At 42.7% G+C, this 21,948-nt stretch overlaps 1 protein-coding gene across 5 annotated transcripts in view; it reads left to right on the top strand.

Annotated features, from left to right (window-relative positions):
• Nucleotides 1-617: 617 nt before the first annotated feature.
• FBXW11 (F-box and WD repeat domain containing 11) overlaps nt 618-21,948 on the top strand; it is a gene marked incomplete at both ends in the record, with an annotated part of 123,325 nt that continues 101,994 nt past the window's right edge. For all 5 annotated transcript variants that reach the window (XM_080698896.1, XM_080698895.1, XM_080698894.1 and 2 more), the window contains one exon: nt 618-662. In XM_080698896.1, coding sequence (XP_080555022.1) covers nt 618-662 — 45 coding nt within the window. The remainder of the gene's footprint in view (nt 663-21,948) is intronic.

Below are 21,948 nucleotides of genomic sequence, written 5' to 3'. Positions count from 1 at the left end.
CCTGCCCCCATCACCGCGCCGCTAGCTCGGCGTCCAGTGGGGACTGTGGACACCCACCGCGCAAGTGCGGAAGTCGGACGCACACGCAAGCTCTTGACAAGTGAGGAGTTGCCTCGGAGTTTCCGTCCCGGTCTGGGCAGCCAGAGGCTGGCAGGAAGTCGGGAGGAAGAAACCGGAAGGAGAACCGGCGCGCAGGGCCTGCTGGGACATGTAGTCGCCGTGCTCCCGAGGCTCTTCCCGGAGTGAGCTCCTAGTTCTTCGGATCTGCGCGTCCCCCACACTCGGTCCCGCGCGGCCTCCAGCTCGGGGCTCGGCGTCCGGCAGCCCGGGGTCACGTCCGCGGCGCCCCGCCTTCCCACTGCGCCCCGCGGCTGCAGCGCCTCGTCTTCCCACTGCGCCCCGCGGCCGCGGCGCCTGCCGGGAGCTGTGGTCCTCGCCTGCGTACTGCGTCCGCCGCGGGGAGGGCGGAGCTGCCGGCGGCCCGGGCGGGCTGGCAGCGAGAGTGGGTGCGAGAGTCGCCTCCTCCTCTGCCGCCTCCGCCGTCGCCTCCTCCGCCCGGGCCGTTCGCTGCTGCGCGGGGAGAGCGAGGCGGGGCCGCCGGGGCCGCCGGGGCCGCCATGGAGCCCGACTCGGTGATCGAGGACAAGACCATCGAGCTCATGGTGAGTGCGGCCCGCTGGACCGACCGCTCTTCCGTCCGTCCGGCCTGGGCGGGCCTGCCCACCTTCGCGTGCGGCGCCAGGCCGGTCCTAGCCGGTCCCGGCCGCCGCGGCCCGGGCTTGGGTGCCCCCTCCCCCTCCTGCCCCGGCCTGGAGCCGGGCGCGGTCCTTCTCGGTCCCTCGAGTGATGCCCGGCCCCCTCCATGCCCTGGCTCCCCCTCCCGGTCGGTCTCCGGGCCCAGCTCCCGGACGACCCTCGCTCGTGTTGCTCTACCCTTTAGGTCACGCTCGCTCCAGCTTCGCATTCTCCTCTTCGGAAGGGGTCTTTCCTCCCCTGTGTTTCTCCGGCCCAGGCCCCGCACGGCGCCTCCAAGCCCCGCTCTGGCCGTGGGAGGGGGTCCGGGGGAGATCGTTCAGGGTTGCCTTGGCCTCCGCGTCCTAGGAGGGGTCCCAGCACCCTTTCCCCAGCACTGGCTATCTGAATGCCGAGATAGGCCCTTTCAGGCTGGAAGTGGGGGGAGCTCTAGGGTTTGAGGCTGTGACAGACGGGGGGCCTCTTTCCCGGGCCCCTGTGGTGTCAGGCTTCTCGGACAAAGGGCTTCCTCCCCGGCTGTGAGGGATGTTTGCATAGCAAGGCCCCAGGTATTCTGGATTCCATCCCCCTGTAGAGGGAAACTGTAACTTTACATTTTCCAGAGCTGCTTTGGAAAAAAGGGGAGGGAGGGGGGACGTGCTCATCTCTGCCACCAATCTTTCTTCTTAACGGGGGTGGGGGGGGGGCGAAAGGGGAATCCTTGGCCCCTGGGGGGAGCAATCACTTTTAGAAACATTGGTAACCTGGGTAGGCTCTCTGGTCCACGGACACCCCTTACCATTTCAGGCTAGGAGCCCGAAAGGGTATTTAGAAACAGGACTACGACAGTGGCTAGAAGATGTGAGGAATTTGCTACTTAGTGAGCGATGGTGGAAGAAATAATATATGTCAGTTATTACCTGCCGGCTTGAAAATTAGGAAATCAAACTGGGCTCTGGAGAGTTGGGAGGAAGTCTTTGCCTCAGCACACGGACAAGCGCAAGGTTTCTTCCTGTGGAAAGCTTGACATCTTTGTATCTCTAACAAAGTAACAACTTGTACCCCAGGGTCGAGGCGAAAGAATCTACTTAACCTAGCAAAATGTTTTCCTAGCCAGATTTTCTCCATCGTGAAAATGTTTATTGAGTCAGTGATTCCACCGGGTAGGGTTGGTGACATCAGAGCCACTTCCTCCATTTAATGCTATAAATAATAAATGGTGACACTGAAAGTCTGTTGGATAGTTGCATGGTTTCCGTGGATGATGGTATCTGGGGAGTTGAGATGAATGTTTTAAAAATGGAAGTACAGTAGCATAAATACAAAGGTAGCTTAGTATTTGCTGTCCTTTGCATAATTCCTAGAACTGGATTTCTCCAGCATTCTTGAACACCGAGGGAATGGTCTGGTAGTTTGGTGTGTGCGCACGCACACGTGTGGTTTTCAATGGGATAATGTCACTTGTTGGCTTTTACTTGATCTTCATTTATTGGGTAATTTTTCTTCTCAGCATTATTTATCAAACTGTTGTCAGGAATTTAATATTCTGCAACTTTTGCAATGGATTGATTTGGTAAAATATAATTGTAATGATGTGTCTACATATTCTTAAGGATATACAATACAGTGTTCTTAACAGGAGGAGTACCTCACACTGAACAGTTGTAACGTGGTACCTCTATGAAATAGACTTTTTGTGCTCTTTTCATTTCTACTCACTTAAGAAAATAACTAAAATGTCTTTATTTTCAAAGGAATTAGAAGGAATACAGTGGAACCCACATCAGTGCTTTTGAGTGATGTTTAAAAAGAATCTTTGGCCTAAATTTACTGGCTATATAGGCTCATAACTTAACAATTTTTTATTTTAGGGCTGGGGGTGAAGATCTGTGCTTAGTATGTATGTGGCCCTGATTCTATTCCCAGCAACTCATGTACACACACACACACACACACACACACACACACACACACGGAAAGTTTTGATTTTATTGGGAGGCTGAAACAGGAGGATCACAGGTTCAAGGCCAGTGTTTGCAACTTAGGGAGACCTTGTTTCAAATTAAAAAAAAAAAAATTAAAAAGTGTTAGGGAAGCTGAGCATGATGGCAAATGCTTGTAATCCCAGTATTGGAGAGGCCGAGACTGGAGGAACGCAGGTTCATGGCTAGCCTTTAGCTACTTAGGCTCTTTGCAATGTAGTGAGATGCTGTTTCAAAATAAGGAATACGGCTGGGCTGAGACTGGAGAATTACAGGTTCGTGGTTAGCCTCAGCTACTCATTGAGGCCTTGGGCAACTTAGTGAGACCCTGTTTCCAAGTAAAGAATAAAAAAGAGGGCTGGGGATGTAGAATGCCCTTGGGTTCAATACCTAGTACTGCAAGGGAAAAAAGCTTAAGGGTGCTGGATGCGGTGGCTCCTGTAATCCCACTAGGCTGGCTGGAATCAAGACCTGAGGTTCAAGAATAGCCTTAGTAATGCAGTGAGACTCTCAGCAACCTAGCAAGACCTTGTTTCAAAACAAAAAATAAAAAAAATGGGGCTGAGGGTGTAGCTTGGAGGTAGAATGTCCCTGGATTCAATCCCTAGCCACCCCCCACCCCCACCCTCAAAAAAGTTTTGATTTTATATGATAGTACTTGTCTCTGGTCTGAAAAGAGAATTCAGCCATTTAAGGATAATATAAACTGGATTGAAGCTAAAATTCGCAGAAAATTTAACAAAGAGGTTAGTAGTTATGATCAGTTTTAAAATGCCTTTTCAGCTGGGCGTGGTGGCGCACGCTTGTAATCCCAGCATTGGGGAGGCTGAGGCTGGAGGATCGCGGTTCACAGCCTCAGCTACTTAGTGAGACCGTGTTTCAAAATAAAGAATAAAAAATAGGGCAGGGGTATAGCTTGGAGGTCGAATGCCCCCCAGGTTCCATCCCCAGACCCGCAAAAAAAAAAAAAAAGCCTTTTTATTTAAGGATTTTGATACTTACTAAAAGGAATATCAGTTAAGTCTCATGAGACAACCCTTTTCATAAACATAAATGTATTTATTTTAGTATAGTAGATAGCACAGGTGCTTAACCCACTGATTGAATAAATCCAGGATTAAATGATAATGCCAGGAATGATAATGCCTTAAAATCCAATTGCATGTGGCTTTATGTATTTATGTATTTAAATTACAGTTTCCAGGGGAGGTTAAAATATTTTTATATTGGTTTTGAAATAACACCAGTGAGCCTGGTGTGCTGGCACATACTTGTAATCCTTGTACTTGGAAGGCCGAGACAGGAGGATTGCATGCTTGTGGCCAGGTTCACTAACTTAGGCTCTCAGCAACTTAGTTTGAGACTGTTTCTAAATAAAAAATAAAATAGGCCTGAAGATGTAGCTCAGAGGTAGAATGCCCCAGAGTTCAATCCCCAGCACCACAAAAACAAAACAAAACAAAAACATGATTAAAGGAGGGGAAGGGGTTAAACTGATGGTATTTTGAAAGCCTAGAGCATGAAATATTTTGGATTTTTATGAGTCAGCTTCAGTACTCAAATATTTGTGATTGTGTTGCCTGTACCAGTTTAGTACTTAATGGTTAACAAGATAATTTTTTATGTGAAATTCCAGAGTGTTCTATATTAAAAAGAGGAAGCTGACTTATCTCCATTTCTTTATCTTCATCCTTCTACTTTCTATGATTTTCTTCTCCTTTTGAGAGGATTTCTTTTTGGGGAGGCTTCTCATGTGCCAAACAAGTGTTCTACCACTGAGCTACATCCCCAGACTATTTCTTGTACTTTTAATAAGTTCAGTAGGAAATAATAAATGTCATGGTTGAGGCTGGGGATGTAACTGAGTTGTAGAATGTATGTTTTGCCTGCTGCAGGCCCTGGATTTGATCCTTAGCACCACAAAAATAAGTTTAAAAAAAAGTTATAGCAGAATAATTAAATCTCCAAATTTCAACCCTGCCCTTGTGAATTTATCAGCATCTGAGGCCTTGGTCCACAAAAGGTGCTCCCTCCCCCCTTACACCTTGGAGTCAGATATTAATAAGATTATAAGCTCTTGATTGAGACAGTTGAATTTATAATTGTTGACAGTGGATAATTTAACCATCATAGGACTTTGTTGGCCTTATATTGGTCCAGGACTCTACTTACTTTGTGGGCCTATTTTTCAAATTTCTGACTTTGGCAGCATCAGCTTTATTATAAATGAGATATAAGAAGCCGGGCGTGGTGGCGCACACTTGTAATTCAGCATTTGGGAGGCCAAGACAGGATGATCTTGGTTCATGACAGCCTCATCTACTTAGTGAGGTCCTTTGCAACTCAGTGAGACCCTGTTTCAAAATAAAGAATAAAAAATAGGGTTGGGGGGTGTAGCTCAGAGGTAGAATGCCCCTGGGTTCCATCTCCAATACCACCAAAGAGAGGGAGAGGGAGAGGGAGAGAGAGAGGGAGAGAGAGGGGGAGGGAGGGAGGGAGGGAGGGAGAGAGATAGATAGATAGATAGATAGATCAGCTACTTAGGCCCTTTGCAACTCGGTGAGACTCTGTTTCAAAATAAAGAGTAAAAAATAGGGCTGGGGTGTAGCTGGGAGATAGAACGCCCCTGGGTTCCATCCCCTGTACCGCAAAAAAAAAAGTGCAAATTGTGCATTATGTACAACATATTTATTGAGTTAAAGTTGACGTTTAGTTACTTATCACTAGAAAGCATCATAAGAGCTGCCGATTGAAAGAAAAAGAGTCCTTTCCATTAAAAGATGGCAGAACTGAATGTTAAAAGTTTAGGAAGGGGCTGGGACATAGTTCAGTGGTAAAGCACTTGCCAGGCAAGTGCACTGCCCTGGGTCCAATCCCCAGACCAAAAAGACAAAAGGAAAAAAAAAAAAAGACCCCCTTTAAAAACAGTTTAGGGCTGGGTGTGGTGGCGCACGCTTGTAATCCCCGAGTTTGGGAGGCAGAGACCGGAGGATTGCGCTGGTTCAGAGCCAGCCTCGCTGGTTTAAGAGACCCTGTTTCCACATAAAAAAGTTAAAAAATAGGTCTGGGAGTGTAGCCCGCGGGAGTGTAGCCCGGAGGTAGAAGGGCTTCCAGGAACCCCGGTACCACCAAAAAATAAAAAATAAAAACAGTTTAGGAAGGAAGCCGGGTGTGATGGTGCACACCTGTAATCCTTGAACTTGGGAGACTGAGACTGGAGGATCGAAAGTTCGAGGCCAGCTTTAATTTAGCAAGGCCCTCAGCAACTTCCTTAGACTCTTTTAAAATAAAACAATAAAATAGGGATAGGGATGTAGCTTGGAGGTGGAATGCCTCTGAGTTCAGTCCCCAGTAACACCCTCCATAGCAAATCTCTTTCCCTTTTATACAATTAATGGACAGGTTACACTCTATTATAAGCTGTTGAATGATTCCCCTTTGTTTTGTGTTTTCTCTTTTGTGGTGCTGAGGATGGAACCCAGGGTCAGTGTACCTTTGATTCACACTCTTAGTCCTATTTTATTTATTTATTTATTTATTTATTTATTTATTTATTTTGAAACAGCAACTCACAAAGTTGCTGAGAGCCTCTTTAAGTTGCCAGGGTTGGCTTTGAACTCGCAATCTGCCTATCTCAGCCACCCAAGTACTGGGATTACAGGTGTGTGCCAACATGCCTGGCTTCCCTTTGTTAAGTGATCTTACGTGAGTCATTTCCTTTCTATCTTATCTCTGAAAATAATAGAGCTTAAACTTCATTAGTCCTTATTAAGGTGTGTTATAAATGCCATTCATAATATATAGACCTACGTTGTGGCCTGTAGGCAGGCCACAAGGCCAAGGTGATGAAAGAAACTAATAGAAAAAATTATTGGAAATTTATCTTTTTTCCTTTGGATCTTATTTTTTTTCTTCTTGTCGTTGACGTCCTAAGAGGGGAAAGTGAGATTGTTTAGTGACTTCATCAAGAAATTGGGTCTTTGATACTATCACTTGTTCTTTTTTTTTTTTTTTTGTGGTGCTGGGGTTCTGGAAACCCTTCTACCTCCGGGCTACACTCCCAGTACCTATTTTTTATACTTTTTTTTTTTTTATGTGGAAACAGGGTCTCTCTCTTTTTTTTTTTTTTTGTGGCACTGGGGGTGGAACCCAGAGGCTTTCTACCTTTGGGCTATACTCCCAGCCCCATTTTATATTTTATTTGGAAACAGGGTCTCACTAAGTTGCTGAGAACCTCACTGAGTAGCTGAGTCTGGCTTCGAACCTGCGCGATCCTCCTGTCTCAGCCTCCCAAGCATGGGGATTACAAGCATGTGCCACCATGCCCTGCGGAAACAGGGTCTCTTAAGCCAGTGCGGCTGGCTTTGAACCTGCGTGATCCTCCTGTCTCTGCCTCCCAAGTGTGGGGATTACAAGCGTGTGCTACCACGCCCGGCTCCATCACTTGTTTTTGTATGGTGATTGAACCCAGGTTCATTCTGCCTCTGAATTACACCCCAGGCCTATTTCTTAATTTTGAAACAGCATCTTGCTAAATTACCATGCTCTGGCCATGAACCTGTAATCCTCTTAGGTCAGCCTCCCAAATACTGGATTGTATGCATATGCCACCATACCTGGACCATCACTTGTCTCCAGTTACCTCCAGTGGTGTACTCATTTACCAAATGCAGATTAAATAGACACTATTTTCAGGAGGGTCCAAATGAAATAAACCACATATATATTTATAGACCTCATTGAGCTGCCTAAGGAGGCGGTGGCTCAAGTATATTAATCTTTGCCTACAGGTTAGATGTCCTTTCAGATAAGACAGGGATAAACATGTGCCAGAATATAAGTCTTGGCACTCTTGGCTCCTGACTCCCAGAGTCTGAGTCCTACAAACTGAGAGCTAGCCTGGGAAAATTATTAGGCCATTATACTGGTTCATAGAACAGCACATATATTCCTCTAAGTAGCGCTGTTTGAGGCTACGGGTTCTAAAGGCACAGTCTTTACTCTGTGAGCTGTCTGTGTTTCTGGGTTCTACTTAGTGATGTTTGCTCTTTATGAGAAAGAAAGCATTTCTAGTTCTAGTGATTCCACTTCTACCCTTCCCTTAGATTCTTGTCTCCCTTCTGATTGTTTTTACCACTTTCTTCACTTAATTCTATATTCCAGCCAAAGTTTGGAGGACCATGGTCCTTCAAATTCTGCTCACACTATTTCTTCTGTCAGCAGCAATAAAGGAGCAGACCTAAGTCTTTTTATTGAAGGGTCCTGGGATTTACTGAAAGGACTTAAGAGCTGGTTCTCTGGGCAAAATTGGCTTAGGTTACATCTCAGCAATCTTCTCTTCTGCTTATGCTGATAAAGTTGCATCAACCCACAAAACACAAAAGATACCATTTTTTGATGTCAGTTTGTATGATGGTGGATACCATCTTGTTCTGTATCTGTAGCACTGCCTACATGATAACCATTGTTATCAAGAAATGTTAAGTGAAATGAATGGATTTTGGCACTTTGTATTTATTTTGTAGTAGTTTAACATATTCTGGACTTATAGTTATCTATGTGTCCCCTATAAATGATAAACTTCTGGAGAGAAATGAGACCTTACTCATCTTCCTCTGACACAGTGTCTTCATACACACGATGCATCCTTGTAGTAAGTGTTCAGTAAATGTGGAATTGAGTTTTCCTGGTAATTGTTTTCATACTTTCTTCCTTTGTCTTAACCATCCTTTTTTCTGAATTCACTTATGTTACTAATTCTCACATTATCTCAACTTTCATGGGGTTTATCATATCTCAGTGAATATTATAGAAATTTGTGGAGGCAGTATCTGATCTTTTTACCTCTTCACCAAGCACTTGTGTGGGTGCTAAGTAGGTATTTGTTGATTTAAGTTAATGTTTTTTCATACTGTGAAAGCTTTTAGGATTTTTTTTTTTGTGTGTGTGTGTGTGATAACCTTAAGATAGAAATGGAGATGAATAAAGGAGAAAGACTAGGGAGGGAGACTTGGAAGGGTGTATGTGACATAGAGGCCATAACCATTACTTACAGACTTACACAAATGCAGTTGATTTACATCTATCCCAGACTAATTATTAGTAAATAATTGAAACCAAATTTCTTTTATATTTGTTGGTGTGAATTTGCCAAACGGTTGATAGGCTCTAAGACTTATCTGACCTTAAAAAGCATGATTTAGCCAGCAGAAAGGGCATGGGCTATAGAGTGAACTTGTGTCCCAACTCTAACTGCTGTTCTGTGGCCTTAAATAAACCTTTCAGTGGGATGTTTAACTCTGTAAAGATAAGACAACCTAGGTATTGCTCTGAATTGTTGGCAGGATTACAGGAGAGACGGATGTGTAAGGGAGGTTTGCTTTCAGCAAATGTTGCCCTCATTTTACCCACAAGCACAGGGACCATACTTTGTAAAGCAAAAGCTAGACAGGTGGTATGGAAAAGGTTTTAATTGTAAAGCTTTACAGGGGCCTAACATTCTGTTGCTTTTAACCCATATATTTAATTTATATTCTTTGGGGGAAAAGAAATGATACAATATCAGTCCTAGCTGGAAAATCTGGGAGAGTCTGTTGTAATTACTACGAAGTACTAGTTTGACTTGATGAGACCTGTGTTCTAACTACAGAGAGTCTGTTTTAGGTACCCTAGTAGAAAGAGGCTGGTGCATGAACATTCTGATTTAATGTTTGGTTTAGTTTAGATTTGGAAAATTATGCGTTTTGAATTCTTATTCATATTTTAGCAGAGCTGGTGACTTTTACCTTTAACAGAATAAGCAAGATTTCCTTCTGAGTTGTATTGTTGTTCCCTTGAATTGTTGACAGTGGGAGAAAACCTGTTGGTCGAGAATGAGCTTGTTACTCTCTGTTAAGTTTCTGCTTGATGGCAATTGCTTAACAGGAAGTTTGTCTTTGTAGGCAAATGAGAGGTGACCAGGGAGACTTGACAATCCTGTAGGGTGTATCTAGCCCCATAGTACTATTTTAATAAAACTCAATGATTGTGGAGCTCTGCGATGTCATCAGGAAGCATTTTAGGAAATTCCCTCTCATGGTTAGTCAACAGTGAAGACCTTCACAGGATGGAGAGCTAGGAATAGAAACACGCGTGAACATGCAGAATGGGGAGAAAAGAGAAAAAGTCTGCTTGTGAGCAGAAGAGTGTGCAGGTATAATGAATGTAGGAAACCACTCTAGTTAGAAGCCTCTAATCTGCAGAAGAAAAAGAAAAGTCTCAGTTAGGTTACTAGGCATTGAACATAAGGGCACTCTACCTCTGAGCTACACCCCCAGCCCTTTTTTTTTTTAAGTTTTGAAATACGATCTCGCTGACTTGCTTAGGCTGTCCTTGAATTTGAAGTCCTCCTGCAAACTTGGATTATAGGCATGTCCCCCCATACCTGGCTATTGAGTGGTGTGTGTGTGTGTGTGTGTGTGTGTGTGTGTGTATTGTTGTTGTTGGTGGTGGTATTGATACTGTAGGTACTGAAGATGGAGCTCAGAGGCATTTTTCTTCTGAGCTACACTCCCAGCCTGATACTATCCTTTTTATTTTGAAATGGTCTCACTAAATTGCGGAGGGCCTTACTAAGTTGCAGAGACTGGCTGCGAAATTGCCATTCACCTGTCTCAGCCTCCTGAGTACTAGGATTGCAGGTGTTTGCTACCATACCGACTTGAGTGCTCTTTAATTTTCATTTTTTAAAAGAGTTAAATTGAGAACATTTAACCAGTTTTGGTAACTAATTGTAAAATATACTTTGTTCCTCTAAAATAAGGCTCCTGAGTGACAGAGAAAGGGCAGAGGGACAGAAAGAACTCGGTCCTGACATGACATTCCAAGGCGAGGCAGCTTCTGTTAATCTCTGTACCCCCAGCAGAAGGCTTGCCGCCAGTTAGGCACTGAAGAAACTTTTTGTTTTGAAGAGAAGGGGAGAGAGAGAGAGAGAGAGAGAGAGAGAGAGAGAGAGAGAATGAGAATATGTGTGTGTGTGTGTGTGGTTACAGAAGATTGAACCCAAGGGTATTCTACCTCTGAGCCCCCGCCCCAGCCCTGTTTTTTATTCTTTATTTTGAAACAAGGTCTTACTAAGTTGTGGAGGGCCTCACTAAGTAAGTAGCTGAGACTGCCTGCCAACCTAGGATCCTTCTGTCTCAGCCTCCCAAGCACTGAGATTACAACTGTGTGCCACCACGCCCATCAGAAGGAAGGAAATTAACAGGGAGAGGGCCTGAGGATTCAAGAGGTTCAGAAATGAGTCTGTTAAGCAAATTGTTGTGGTTGTATTTTGCTATCACTTGTTCTACATTTTGGATATAATAATAAATTATACTTTGAAAAAGCATAGTATATTGCTTTAGCAGTTAGCTATTAGACATAGCTTACTAGTTACTTTAATCAGGATTTCGTGTGTGTGGGGTGTGTGTGTGTGTGTGTGTGTGTGTGTGTGTTACTGGGGATGGATCCCAGGGGTGTTCTACCTCTGAACTATACCTCCAGTTCTATTTTATTGTTTATTTTGAAACAGGGTATCACTACTAAGTTGCGGTGGCTTTGTGTTGTTGAGTCTCACCATCAACCTGCAATCCTTTCTCATCTTCCCAAGTACTGAGATTACAAGCAGGAGCCACCATGCCCAGCTTTTGACTTAATCTTGACTCAAGTACCATCATGGGAAAAACCTGAGGACTAATTTTTTGCCTGGAGTTTTACTTGTGCTATCTCTTTTAAGTTGTATTAAGCAATTTCCCTCTGGTTGTTATGGTGAAGTTAATCATAGACTGGTATTTCAGCGACCTTAGTTGCTTTGCCCACCATGTGGAGAATCAGAATGTCTTGTCATTGCTTATGCACTATTAAAACATCTTAGAACTTAAAAGTTACTTGGGTTCAACTGGATTTGAAGTTCTTTGTCAAAGACACCAACTTTGCTACTAAGTGTAAAAGACTACATAAGCACACCATTAGAATGTACTTTTAAAAACATTAATATTATGGGCCTTAGAATTAGGTGGCTCTTTGTTAATAAAAATGTGTTTTTAAGTGGGAGGATCTGGGGTGTTTGCCCTCTCAGGATGGTTAGACTGGTTCAGCTACACTGAAAGTTTTTCTCTTGTATTTTTGTAGATATCCATTCCTGTGTTTATTAACTTAGGACCTTTTAAGAGTAAAACTTAGGCTGGGCATGGTGGCGCATGCATGTAATCCCAGTACTTGGGAGGCAGAGATAGGAGAATCTCGGGTTCAAAGGCAGCCTCAGAAATTTAGTGAGACCCTCAGCAATCTAACAAGATCCTATTTCAAAGTTAAGTAATAAAATAGGGCTGGAGGTGTAGCTCAGAGGTAGAATGCCCCTGGGCTCAATCCCCAGTACAAAGTAAAATAAAATATTGAAAGAGTAAAATTCATGTCCCAGGAATCAAAAAGCCTTTTTGACCTTGGACTGGGGAGATAGCAGTGCTCTGTGAAGAAGGGCATGAGTTCTACCACTTGGGTATGGGACTTTGGGCAAGTTATTTCTGGGCAAGTTTTTTCTGTCTGTCTGTTTTTTTTTTTTAATGTGGGTAATGAATGTAGAGAGCCTGGCTCATTAGCACCCCTTCACTAAAGGTAGGTACTATGCTTATTATTGAAGGAACGTTTTGGCAGTAGTGTGACAGTTGAGGAAGTAGCAAATTCATGTGTAAGTAGGTTCCGCCTTTAAGATTGCTCATGTCATCCTGTTGAATACCTCTTCTCTCTCCCATATATCTTTTTTAGAATTTGCAGTCTAATGGAAAAGTTGGTTTGGTAGAAAAAGAATGATCGTGTAATATGGGCAGGGCTTAATAAGGTATCCCCTAGTAAATTGTTTCTAAGTGTTCTTTATGACTTTTCCCAGTTTACCTGATGACTGGTCATTGTGGGATATTGACCTTTATTGAATCAGAAGTTCACTCTTAAATTGTTATGTGTTTTAAAATGTTCTATATTGCTGCCGAGGGTCAAGGATTTGAGTGATATGTAAGGTTTGATGTCTTCTTTGTATCAAACCATAGATTTTTTTGCTAGGTGTTTAAGTACATATCTTTATTGGGAGATAATTTAAACTTTTCTATATCATGTGTTTTGGTTGACAAACTATTTTTTTAATGGTAGAAGAGCTGGCCTAGAAAACAGATAAGGAAGTTCATTGTAGCTGAATGGTCTGGGACAATTTATGTGGATGATAGGGTAAGTTTTTTAGCTGTTCTCATTTGGAAATTGCATGCTCTCTGTCATGAGTAAATATTAATATTAGAGACATTTCATTATTTGCTATGTAGAGTTTCATATCCTTTTCTCAACATAGAGGTGAGGAATACTGCTGCATACCTTTTATGCCAAATAGCTGACTCAGGGGTTGTACTTTTTCTGTGCCTCAGATCCACCATTCCATTGGCCCTTCCTTCCACTTCTTGGTGGCTGTCCTTTGCCGCTGGTGCCATGGTGGGTGTATGGATTGCTTTCTGTCTTTCAACAGTTACCGAAGTGCATGTTTGGGATTTTGTTGAAGAAAACTGGATACAGTAAACGGAAAGAATCTTGGAAGATGCTTGACTGCTGTCTTTTCTCAGAATAGTCTGAAAGGGAATACCCCCCATTCATTCTGGATTGGTGGATCTGAAGTACAAAATATTTTCCAGGTAAGCGTTTACCCTGTATTGTTTTGTTTTGTGGCACTCACATCACTGAAAGAAACTTAAAAAAAAACTTTTTAATTTCTTTTTTCCATTACTAGGGGAAGGAATAAGTATGAGGTATTTGTGCATAGTGTTTTGTTTAGAGGTGGATCAGTGAAGGTATAGGTGGTGGAATTGCTTAGTGAAACTTTGGTTTCAGTGTAAGATGTACAACTATAGGTGTAAGTAGTTTTAAGTCATAAATTTGACGAGGAATATAGTAAACATTTTGTTGAGAAGGGGAAATAGTGACTCTTGGAGAGTCTTTGAGATAGGTTTACTACCTGTAGATTTAAACGTTTATTGAGAGACTTTGCTAAGTGCCAGACACCTTACTCATATTTCTTATTTAATTGGCATAGTACTTCACTTGCATTTTATAGGTAGTGAGATGAAGCTCATGAGCATTGAAGAAGCGCAGATTGCTCAGGGTCATAGCTAGCAAATGGCAGAGCCAATCTATAAGCCTGGGTCTTGTATCCTCAACACTGGCTCGTCCCACGTTACTACATCTGCTGAAGTTTGTACTTCCACTCCTGGACTTTCAGTTGGACTTTCTACAGCAGATTTTCACTCAGAGAATACATGCTGGGCCATTGTTGGGCATGTTATTTTAATGCTCTTCTTACTTGCTGAAAACCCAGAAGCTCTTCAGTCAGTTCATCTGGTGAACGTACAGGGGACTGAGGGAGCAAAGGAGAGGCCAGAGCGTTGAAGTGCCAAAAGCATGCTCTACATAGGAAGAACCTTTCGTCTAGGGAACTCCAGCCTGTCTTCTCCTTTTCCTTTAAAATATTTGTTGGTTATCTAAGCTCGTTAGCTCAGTGTGCAGACTTCTTTTGACCTGTATTTTGTCAGGCAACTGTCTTGAGAACATGACTTTTCAGTATTTAATATTCTTTCCGAGTTACCTACTCTATAATCTTAAAAAAATTTCTTTTTGGGATAGACCTACACTTTCACTTTGTGATTCTTGTTTTAGTTTAATTCTTTTGCATTTGCTAATATTTCTCCTAGGTGAGCGTTTTTCACAATCCATCTGAAGGGCTCTCAGAGGGGTGGACATGGTGGCGATAGCATTAGTGGAAATAGTAGCAGTTAGCTACTGGGCATTTATTTTGTATAGACCATGATTCTAGACATTTTCTAGTATAAACACATTTATCCTTCTAGTAGCCTAATAAGGTAGTTACTATTAATTCTGCTTCACTGATGAGGAAACGGAAGAATGAAATAGAACAGTTAGAAACCATGCTCGAGGTCGTACATCTTGTAAGAGACAAAGATAAGCTATGAACCCAGGCAGGCTGGCTTCAGAAAAAGTGCTTCTAACGGCTTTGCTATTCTGTCTCTAGAGTATTGTCCAACAATAGAGGGACAGAAATCCTGAAGACAAAAACTGTGTATAATTTTCTGATTTGAAGAAGTCATTGTGCCGGGTGTGGTGGCGCACGCTTGTAATCTCAGTATTTGGGAGGCTGAGACCGGGGAATCGTGTTTCGCCGACATCCTCAGCTACTTAGTGAGGCCCTCTGCAACTCAGTGAGACCCAGTTTCAAAATAAAGAATAAAAATAGGGCAGGGGGGTGTAGCTCGGAGGTCAAATGCCCCTAGGTTCCATCCCCAGACCTGCAAAAAAAAAAAAAAAAAAAGAAGTCATTGTAAGTTGGTTATGGTAGATCGTACCTATAATCTCAGTACTTGGGAGGCTGAGAGAGGAGGATTATAGGTTTGAGGTCAGCGTCAGTAATTTAGCAAGACCCTTAGCAACTTAGTTAGACCCTATTTCAAAATAAAAAATACAGTGGGGCTACGGGTGTAGCTCAGAGGCAGAATGACCCTGGGTTCAATCCCTAGTAACCCCATACATACATTAAAAAAAAAAATCCCTTCAAAGGAAGAAAACAATTATTGAATATCTGTTCATCTTCTTTGGAAAACACTTTAGCTCTCAGGTTCTGTTAGCCAGCCAGGGCTGTCTTTTTTTTTTTTTTTTTTTTTTTTTTTTGGTGGTACTGGGGTTCCTGGAAGCCCTTCTACCTCTGGGCTACACTCCCAGACCTATTTTATACTTTTTAAGTTTTGGAAACAAGGTCTCTTAGCCAGCGTGGCTGGCTTTGAACCTGCGCGATCCTCCTGTCTCCGCCTCCCAAGCGCGGGTATTATAAGTGTGCGCCACCACGCCCCGCGCCAGGGCTGTCTTATCAGTTTCCCAGGAGAACTCACAATAGATTAGTTTGAGATTCTCTTTCAGAACAGTGCTGAGACAGTACTTTCGGTCATGAACAAATGTCCAATATCAGGCAGGGATGAGTGTGGTTCATGGGTATCACACTCACTTAGCATGCTTCAGGCCCTGGATTTGGTCCCTAGCATTGCAAAAGAAAAAAAGAAAATAAGAAATGTTCACTGTCTGTGTTCTTCAACATGGTAGCCACTAGTCATGTGCAGCAGTTTTGAAATAAGACTCTGCAGCTAGATAACTGAATTCTAAATTTTACTTTTTTTTTTTTTTTTGCAGTACTGGGGATGGAACCCAGGGGCATTCTGTCTTCAAGCGACACCCCCAGTCCTATTTTTTATTCTTTTTTTTTGAAACAGGTTCTCACTGAGTTGCAAAGGGCCTCACTAAGTAGCTGAGGCTGGTTTCGAACCTGTGCAATCCTCCTGTCTCAGCCTCCCAAATGCTGGGATTACAAGCATCTACCACCATGCCTGGCTTAAATTTTACTGTCACTAAGTGAGGTATACTTCACTCAAGAAAAAGCCTTCTTGCCAAAATGTTTAACCCAGATGCATCTAACCAAGTACAGAAAAGTGCAAGTGGCCTTGGGTTCAATCCCCAGCTCTGTGTGAAAAAAAAGTTCTATTTCAATTTAAAAGTTCTGTTCATGGTTCGCGGACAGCCTCAAATTAGTAAGACCCTGTTTCAAAATAAAGAATAATAATAAAAAAATAGGGCAGGGGGTGTACTCGTATGTCAAATGCCCCTGGGTTCCATCCCCATATCCCCCCCCCCCACAATTAAAAGTTCTATTTAAATTTAAAATTTACTAATTGTCCCAAGAAAGTCTGTTTTTCCTTTAAAACAAAGCAACCAACAAATCAGGATCCATACAAAGTACACTCTTTGTCTGTTATGTCTCTTTTAATTTAGAATGGTTCCTGTAGTTCCTGTACTTTCTATAAACCGGAAATTTGGATAGATGCATCTGGGTCAAACATTTTGGCAGAAGGCTTTATCTTAGGTGAAATGTACTTCATACTGAGTCACATGAGGAGGTGCTGAATGACACATTACCCCATTAGAAGCTATGCTAAGTTTTATCTTTTGCTTAAATTGACAACAGCCAGATCTCTCCATAATGAAAGTATATTTTTCTCCTCTGTTATTAGAGAGGAATCTGTGGGTCACTGTTTTGGCACCCTGTAAGTATCCTTTCATTTTCAAGTTTCCTTTCATTTAGTGGTCCTAAAATCCATTATTATAGTAGGGGTTACAGAATTGTGATTTTTAGTATTTGGAGACTGAGACAGGAGGATTGCACAGGGTCGAAGCCAGCCTTAGCTACATAGTGAAGCTCTCAGCAACTTAGTGAGACCCTGTTTCCAAATAAAATATAAAATAGGGTTGGGAGTGTAGCCCGGAGGTGAAGGCCCCTGGGTCCCATCCTTAGTAACACACACACACACACACACACACACACACACACACACACACACACTAAATTGTGATTTTTTTTCAAATTGTCATTCCTTCTGCATTTAATTAGCCTGCATTCACAGACACCCTGATTCTCCGCCCTTCTTTTCTGCATCAGTGTATTTTATTCATTGTTTGAACAGTCGGTTGCATTCTTCACTGAGGCTCAGATTGGTCTAGATTTGGCTGAGAGTCCCTTCCAGGTAGCCCGCCCGCCCTTCCTTCCTTCCTTCCTTCCTTCCTTCCTTTCTTTCTTTCTTTCTTTCTTTCTTTCTTTCTTTCTTTCTTTCTTTCTTTTTCTTTTAGAGTACTTGGGATTGAACTCCTGCTTCCTTTTGACACAACCACTTGTTCTTTGTGTGTCTCCCAGCTTATTACAGGATTCCTCCCCCCTCAAAAAAAAAAAAAAAAAAAGCCCAAAAAATTTGTTAGCTTTTTTTTGGTACTGGAGGTTTAACCTAGAGGCATTCTACTTCTGAGCTAGACCCCCAGATCTATTTTATTTTTTCATTTTGAAACAGAGTTTCACTCCTCTGTTACTAGAGAGGAATCTATGTCTTTGAAATACTGGAATTATAGGAATGCTTAGGCATGCTCCATCATGCTAAGCACTTGTTAACCATTTATTAGTTTGTTTGTTTATTTATTTATTTTACTGGGAATGGAACCCAGGGGCATTCTACCTCTGAGCTACACACCCAGCTCTATATTTTATTCTTTATTTTGAAACAAAATCTCACTGAGTTGCAGAAGGCCTCACTAAGTATCTGAGCCTGTTTTAGCCTTCCAAATACTGGGATTACAAGCATGGGCCCCCAAGCCCGGCTTTTTAACTTTCTGATTTTGCAAATCTCAGGGATCTTATTGGTAAATTGGCCATCAAATTGAGGCACACATTGTGATGTGAGTAGTCAGATATATAGTTTTATTTGTTCATCATTAAGCATGTACTCCGTTCTTGGTCCTCTTCACTAATATGAGAATACAGAGTAAAACCAGGAGCATATCTAGCTTCTGGTAGGTCTGTTGTATAAAAAGATTAGGATAATGTGAAATGGTAAGGATCACGAGAAGTAGTCACACAGTGTTGTGGGAGTTTGAAAAGGAAGGAAATTTCCTAAGGGATTCTTTTGAAATTGCCCTTTGAGGTTTGGACAGAAATGAGATGTGGACATGGATGTTGTAGGGCAGACGGCTGGCATGGCGAGGTTACCCAGGTAAGAGTGGCTGGCAGGCAGCTTCTGTCAGGAGGGGCAGTTGTGCAGCTGGCTGTGTGGATGGCTGGATATAGCCTGAGTAAGGGCCTGAAGTAGGTGAGTCTGGAAAGGTAGGTTATAACCAAATTTTAGATTTTATTCTTTTGGTCATAAGTTACAGACTGGTAACCTATGGATTGATAGAGATCCATGGTATATTGTATTTGATCTGCACAGATTTAAAAAATTGGGACATTTCATGTGAAAACACATAGTTCTGGTTTTGCTTGAAAGCTGGAGCACAGTAGTAGTGGCCCTTTTGAATCAAAACTTGAGTTTTTCCTCTTCATCCATCTTTCCCTCACATTATATACTTGTTATACGTGGTGTGTGTGTGTGTGTGTGTGTGTGTGTGTGTGTGTGTGTGTGTGTGTGTGTGTGGTATAGGGGCATTCTACCTCCGAGCTACACCCCCAGCCCTGTTATTATTATTCTTTATTTGGAAAAAGGGTCTTGCTAAGTTGCAAAGGACCTCACTAAGTAGCTGAGGCTGGCTTTAAACCTGCCATCCTTCTGTCTCAGTCTCCCAAGTACTGGGATTACAAATGCGCGCCACCACACCCAGTTTCATATGGACTATTATTATTATTTTTTTTTAATTTTTTTTGGAGGTACTGTGGATGGAACCCAGGGGCATTTACCTCTGAGCCACACCCCCAGCCTTATTTTCTTTTTTTAATTTTTTGAAACAGAGTCTCACTGAGTTGCAAAGGGCCTCACTAAGTAGCTGATCCTCCGGTCTCAGCCTCCTAAGTGCTGGGATTACAAGTGTGCGCCACCATGCCCGGCTCCTACATATGCACTTTTCTTTTTTTTCTTTTGTGGTACTGATGAGTATAACCCAGGGTTTCTACCTCTGGGCTACACCCCAGACCTATTTTATAATTTATCTGGAAACAGGGTCTCACTAAGTTGCTGAGAGTCTCACAAAGTAGCTGAGGCTGGCTTTGAACCTGTGCTGTGCGCTCCTCCTATTTCAGCCTCCCAAGCGCTGGGATTACAAACGTGTGCCACCACTCCTGGCTTCATATGCATTTTTTTTTTTTTTTTTTTTTTTTTTTTTTTTGCAGGTTTGGGGATGGAACCTAGGGGCATTTGACCTCCAAGCTACACCCCCTGCCCTATTTTCTATTCTTTAATTTGAAACAGGGCCTTACCAAGTTGCAGAGGACCTCACTAAGTAGCTGAGGATGTCCGTGAACCACAGTCCTCCTGTTTCAGCCTCCTAAATGCTGGGATTACAAGCGTGTGCCACCACGCCCAGCTCATGTGCACTTTTGAACTTGTGATCCCTGCATAGATCTGAGGAGGTGGAAGGGTGGTGGATGTAGTTTGAGAGTGGAGTGGATTATGAACGTTGGGCTAGATCTATGGTTGCCATCAGTTTGGAGTTGGATCAGAACAGGAAAAATTGGAGCAGGGAGACCAATTAGTAGACTTTTGCAGGGAAGATATGACAAGATAGTAACAGATGGTAGTAGGAGGAGGAAATGAGCCATTTTAGATATAGAATGGATAGATTGTATTGATGAATGTGACTGTAGTATATGTATTGACAAGAATGTAATTCAGACTTAAAGTCCTGAGCTGGATGTGGTGGTGCATACTTGTTATCCCAGTACTTAGGAGGCTGAGATCAGAGGATCTGAGGTTTGAGGACAGCTACAGCAAGTAGTGAGACTCTATTCAACTTAGGGAGGCCCTGTTTCCAAAAGGGTATAGTTCTGAGTTAGGATGCCCCTGGTTTCAATCTCCAATAAAACACACACGTACATTTATGTATATATGTATGAATGTATCTTTTGACTTTATTTTTAGTCCTGGGGATTCGAACTACATCCCCAGCCCTATTTTATTCTTTTTTTTTTTTTTTTTTTTTTTTTTTTTGGTGGGTCTGGGGATGGAACCCAAAGGCATTTGACCTTTGAGCTACATCCCCTGCCCAATATTTTTTATTCTTGATTTTGAAACAGGGTCTTACTGAGTTGTGGAGGGCCTCACTAAGTAGTTGAGGCTGGCTGTGAACTACGATCCTCCAGTCTCAGCCTCCCAAATGCTGGGATTACAAGTGTGCGCCACCACACCCGGCTAAACCCAGGATTTTCTATCTCTAAGCTACACCCTCAGCCCTGTTTTTTTAAATTTATTTATTTATTTATTTATTTATTTATTTATTTATTTAGGTACCAAGTATGAAGCCCCCAAGGGCATTGCACTCTGAGCTATACCCCTAGCCCTATTTTTCAGTCTTTTTATTTTTGAAACAGAGTCTCACTGAGTTGCACGGGGCCTCACTAAGTAGCTGACACTGTCCGCAAACCCTGATCCTACAGTCTCTGGCTCCAGAATGCTGGGATTACAAGCGTGTGCCACCACGCCCGGCTTTATTCTTAATTTTGAAACAGGTAGAGGGCCTCACAAGTTGCTGAGGTTGGCTGCGAACCTGTGATCCTCTTTTCTCAGCAGAGTACTGGGTTTACAAGCATATACCACCATGCCTGTCTTTTGATCACACTTCCAAAGTGGACAGAAGCACTTGGTTTAGAATTACTGGGTCATAGGATAGGCATATATTTAGGTTTGGTAGATACTGCTAAACTTTTTTTTGTGTGTGTGATACTGGGAATTGAACCCAGGGGCAGTCTATCTCTTAACTATACCTCCAACTCTACTTTATGCTTTATTTTGAAACAGAGTCTCACTGAGTCGTGGAGAGCCTAAGTCACTGAGGCTGGCCTCAAACCTGCCACCCACTTAATCCAAGTACTGGGATTACAGGTGTGTGCCACCATGCCTGGCTACTAACCTGTTTCCTAAGTGCTTGAACCACTTTGCACTCTCATCCTTAATGTAAAGTTCTAGTTATCACTTGATAGTTGATTCTTTTAGTTTCAGACATTACTAGAAGCCGTGTAGTGCTGTCTATATTGTGTTTTTTGTTTGCTTTATATTTAGTTTTGTTATGGGTGATACTCAATAAACTGTACTTATTTTAAGTGTACCATTTGAATTTTGAGAGATAGAAATACTGATATAACCATTACCAGAATCAAGACACGGATTATTTCCACCCCCTTGAACATCCTGTATTTCCCTTTGCAGTCATTCCCCTACTCCCACCAAGTAACCTGCTTACTGTCATAGCCACACCTGTGGATTCATTCAGTGTGTTATGGCGCCCACAGATGGAAGCACGTGGAGAGCACCTACTGTACGCTGTTATGTTTGGGGCTTTTGCTCAGCATGTTTTTGAGATTCATTTGTGTCCCCCCCCACCCCCCCGTGGGTTTTTTTTTTTGTTGTTGTTGTTGTTTTGCGGTACTGGGGATTAATCCTAGGGGCATTCTACCTCCAAGGTATACTCCCAGCCCTAGTTTTTATTCTTTATTTTGAAACAGGGTCTCACTAAGTTGCAAAGGGCCTCACTAAATAGCTGAGGCTGTTCACGAACCTCAATCATTCTGTCTCAGCATCCCAAATGCTGGGATTACAAGTGTGTGCCACCACACCCGGCTTTTGAGATTCATTTTGTATATTCCGTTTATTGCTTA

Source organism: Muscardinus avellanarius (genome assembly GCF_963383645.1).
Source record: "Muscardinus avellanarius genome assembly, chromosome: 7".
Lineage (NCBI taxonomy): Eukaryota > Metazoa > Chordata > Mammalia > Rodentia > Gliridae > Muscardinus > Muscardinus avellanarius.
This window is presented reverse-complemented; position numbering and strand designations above follow the sequence as displayed.